Source organism: Trichechus manatus, unplaced genomic scaffold, assembly GCF_000243295.1.
Source record: "Trichechus manatus latirostris isolate Lorelei unplaced genomic scaffold, TriManLat1.0 scaffold00165, whole genome shotgun sequence".
Classification (NCBI taxonomy): domain Eukaryota; kingdom Metazoa; phylum Chordata; class Mammalia; order Sirenia; family Trichechidae; genus Trichechus; species Trichechus manatus.
In genome coordinates this window covers 3,529,137-3,533,572 of record NW_004444101.1, presented here as the reverse complement: position 1 = coordinate 3,533,572, position 4,436 = coordinate 3,529,137, and the positions used below count along the sequence as shown (strand labels likewise).

General features: G+C 50.8%; 1 protein-coding gene across 1 annotated transcript in view; it reads left to right on the top strand.

Moving 5' to 3' along the window:
- The first annotated feature begins 728 nt into the window (after positions 1-728).
- Positions 729-4,436, top strand: part of HDAC4 (histone deacetylase 4) — a 285,280-nt gene continuing 281,572 nt past the window's right edge. Inside the window, exon 1 of the mRNA XM_023740851.1 lies at positions 729-1,113. Within this exon, the coding sequence (XP_023596619.1) occupies positions 1,092-1,113 (22 nt within the window). The 5' untranslated portion in view covers positions 729-1,091. The remainder of the gene's footprint in view (positions 1,114-4,436) is intronic.

Sequence of the window (4,436 nt, the reverse complement as noted above, 5' to 3'; positions counted from 1 at the left end):
TTGGGCAAAAGGCAAAGAAAAACAACGGCAAGGAAATATGGCACAATATCAGCAAGTGTTTGTAGAGTGGCATTATAGGTGGCTTCTGAGATACTTTTCTGTGATGATATGTATGGCTTTTATGATCAGATAATGAACTGAGAAAATGGTCATTGTGAAGATGGAAGTGGGGATGCAATATGAGGAAAGCTGAATCTAGAATTAAGTTCTTTGATTGCAACTGTGTAAAACGTGTCTGAGGATATGGGCTGGAAGGAAATGCGTGAAACAGAAAACCGTGTGGTGGGAGGGGCCTTGGAGTGATTTTTCTCTTAAAACGTGTCCCTTCGTGTTTATTGCACGAAATAATGTAGCTCAAATAGAATAGGTTTATATTTTACAACATTATTTAGCGTTAACAGAATAGGTGTCCTTTAGTTGGAGGATGCTCTGCTGCTTCCTCTAAAAAGCCTAGTGATTGGGAAATTTCTGGAAGGGGTAATGACGGTGCCTCCAAAGCAGAGGTGTTTAACCGGGAGGGCAGTCTTGTCCTCCGGGTGACACTTGGCATTCTCTGGAGGCACTTCTGATTGTCAGGACTGGGGGAGGAGGCATCTTACGAGTGGAGGCAGGGATGCTGCTGCTAAATATTCTAAAACACACCCCTCCCCATGAAATATCTGTCCCAAAGTGTCGACAGTGCTGAGGTTGAAATACCCTGCTCTACAGGCACATGTTTACATGTGTGTGTGATTTACCAGCAGACATCCCAGTGGTTCATACTGGCAGAAACAACTCCATCTGAATTGTGTTACCAACAATTGTTGCGTTCGTGGCTCTTCAGGTAGAAACTTTGCCATCCTAACCAATGCCTTTTTCTCTTTCTAACCAGCCAGGTCCACCTGTGGAGCCAGCTGAAGACCTCTGTCCTCCTGGATTACTTGGTTTATGTGACATCAGTGTGACCCGGAGTTTATGCGGCCGTGATCCAGCCCTGCCCGTTTTCTGCCCTTGTATGTGCTGGTGGAACTCGGGAGCTCTTTGGAGCTGTTGTTTACGTGGAAATTTGGAGCCATTTTGAATCGCTTGGAGGGGAGCAGTCGCTGCTAGCAATGAACTCCCAAAGCCATCCAGGTAAGGCCATGCCGCTCACCTCTGGCCCCACAGCTCCGCCGTCCTCTGCAGAGATGAAATACTGTGAGTGCGGCTCGCCACCCGGATTTGAGACGTTTGGTGTTCACTGTGGGTTTCTCACCGACACCAGCTGCAGAGTAGGGTGGCTGTCCTGCATCTTCATGAAAGAGCCCGGTAACAGCCTCGTGGGGCTTGGGTAGTGCTTCCCTTGCTTTGTGCGCAGACTTGAGGGGCAGTCACGTTTTCCATTTCAGGAGAAGAGTGCCCTTCAGCAGGGGGATGGGTAGAGGCAGTTCGTGATCCAAACAGTAAATTGCATATCCGCCTTCCTCACTGATGCGTGACTGTGGGACCTTCTGGTCGTCTTGGTGTTGGAGCCGCAGAGTTTGGGCTCACGCGCCTGCTGTGCTGTTGAGTTCCCGCACTGCCGTGGGCAGCAAGTTATAGGGCCGGGACTTCACTCTTTAGTTTGTATTTAAAAACAATTCAGTGACGTACCTCCTTTCTTCCCACCTTCACCTGGGGATTGCCTAGGTTTTCCTTACTGTACTGTCGACGACCACACTGTAGCTTCTCTGTTCCCGTGGGGCGTGTGAGTTCAGGTGGGAAGAAGTACTGGGCGGGCCTCCAGAAGCGTCGGGTGAGGCTGGAGGTTGCTTGTTTCTTGTCTGCTCTCCTGTCGTCCAGAGTTGTCGGGAGGCCCGCTAAGCTCCGTGCAGGGAAGCGTGCGTGTCCCGTGGGCCTGAGGCTGTTGGAGGCGGGCGGCATCGCACTGGGTGGATTTGCGCATGGAACCCACGCCCAGATGGCCTCTTCATGTGCCCGCGTTGAAGCCCCCCTGACGAGCTGTCGGAAGGGACTCGGTGGCAGCGGGTTAACCAGCTGTAAGGAATGCTCTGTGTCTCTTGAGCCTCAGTCCCTGGTATTTCCGCTCAGGATCAGCCGCTCTAACAGTGGCTGTGGCTCTGGAGCCACACGGCCAAGCAGGAGCCAGTTCCTGAGCCTCACTCTTCTCGTCTGTAGTAGTGGGCGTGTGCTGAAGGCTCAGCTCCCTGCGCTCTGGGAGGAGCACCCGGCACACCGTGGCGCCCAGCAGCTCCCTGCGCTCTGGGAGGAGCACCCGGCACACCGTGGCGCCCAGCAGCTCCCTGCGCTCTGGGAGGAGCACCCGGCACACCGTGGCGCCCAGCAGCTCCCTGCGCTCTGGGAGGAGCACCCGGCACACCGTGGCGCCCAGCAGATGCCAGCTCTCCGTGACGGCACACACGAGCCCCGGGCTGGCGCCTTCCTCACTCAGACCCGCGTGACCGCGGTAGCCGGAGCCGGACCCGCGTGACCGCGGTAGTTGCGGCGCTTGCTCTGGGGCAGAGCTCGTGGTGAGAGAGTGCACTCACGCTGACGCCGAGGACGGGGTGCCAGAGCAGAGCCCCCTGCACCTGCGGGACTTGTCGGGACTTTTCCGCGTTGTTGTATGTGGGAAGACTACACGTGGCTACGGGAGGAGGAGTGGCTAGAGAAGGAGGTGCCTGTCACGAGCTCTCTGCCCTGCTGTTTCTGTGGGGGCCAAGAGTGGGGGCCAACCTGTTCAGGAGGAATGTGGCAGCGGGCGTCCTTTCCGAGAAGGCTGTGTGCGCCTTCCGTGACCGCCGGCAGCTTTGCTCATGGCATTGCTCACATTTTTTCTCTTTTCTCTTAGAAAAAGATCCCAATCTTTCTTCACTGATTCCAAGATCTTAGAGTATCACAGATGGAATTTTTTAAGCATAGTTTGAGCACCAGCTTCCTGGAAAGTGGATGTCCATGTTATCCCTCTGCTCTCTGGCCCAGCCCGGCGCCCGGTACTTCTTAGACCCTAAAAATGTCAATCTTCCGTAGGAAGGGTGTCAGATATGACTGATGCTTTAAAAGAAATACAAATAGCGTGGTTGCCGTTTGTGAGATGCTGGGTTCTGGAGTGCTCCACTGTGAGAAAGAGTGTATACAATATCAGGAGAGTGTTCATTTTTGAAGAGGTGAGGGGGAAAAAGAGACCAGCTGGCCTTTTTTCCTTAAGATAACATAGTAACTAAATTAAATTTTCCTAGAATGCCATATCCTAAAATTTAAATGGTTGCAATGTCCCACTGTCTTCATTCAATAAATATTTGTTAAGCCTACTATATGCAGGCAAACCCAGGAGAAATGGACAAATTTTCTTACCTAATCCCTTCCCTTTATAGGTGCCATTCATTGTTCAGAATATGTACTTCCAGAAAGTTCTTTCTGAATTTGGCATTTGGCATTTAGTTTCCCATTGATGTGAACTGGAATTCAGAGATGCTTTTGTGTTCATGTCCGATTGGCCTCCACTTGGTAGAGATCTGAAAGTTTAAGAACCATTCTGTGAAGCAGTTCAAGGCCTGTGTTGGTGTCGAGGGTGAATTGTGTGTGTGAGTGTGTGGGTGAGTATAGGAGTGTGAGTGTGTATGAGTAGTGTGTATGTGAGAGTGTGTGTGTGAGTGTATGAGAGTGAGAGTCTGTGAGTAGTGTGTATGAGAGTATGTGAGTGTATGAGAGTATGTGAGTGTGTATGTGAGTGAGAGTAGTGTGTGTGTGAGAGTATGTGTGTGAGTGTATGAGAGTATGTGAGTGTGTGTATGAGAGTCTGTAAGTGTATATGAGTCTGTGAGTGTGTATGAGAGTATGTGTGTGAGTGTATGTGGGAGTCGTGTGTGTGTGAGTGAGTGAGAGTAGTGTGTGTGTGTGTAAGAGTGTGTGAGTGTGTGTATGAGAGTATGTGAGTGTGAGAGTATGTGAGTGTGGGTATGACAGTGTGTTTAAGTGTGTGTGTGGATGAGTATGTGACTGTGTATGAGAGTGTGTATGTGTTTGAGAGTATGTGTATGGGTGTGTATGAGAGTGTGTGTCTGTTCTATGTGAGTGGGCATGTGTGTGTTATGAGAGTGTGTATGTGTCTGAGTGTGTGTGAGCACGTGTGTGTGTGTTCTGTGTGAGTGGGCATGTGTGTGTTATGAGTATGTTTGTCAGTGTATAAGAGTATGTGAGTGTGTGTGTGTGAGTGTATTCTCCATGAGTGTGTGTGTATGAGAGTGTGAGAGTGTGTGTGAGCATGTGTGTGTCTGGTAAGAGTGTGTTCTGTGTGAGCGTGTGTGTGTGTGTGTTCTGTGTGAGCATGTGTGTGAGAGTGTGTGTGTGTGTGTGTGTGTGTGTGTGTGTGAGTGTTGTGTGTGTGTGTGTGTGTGTGTGAGAGAGTGTGTGTGTGTATGGGGGGTAGTGATGCTGGTTCCATCTGCGTCCTTTGCTTGTCCAGCCCTTCTTGTCCC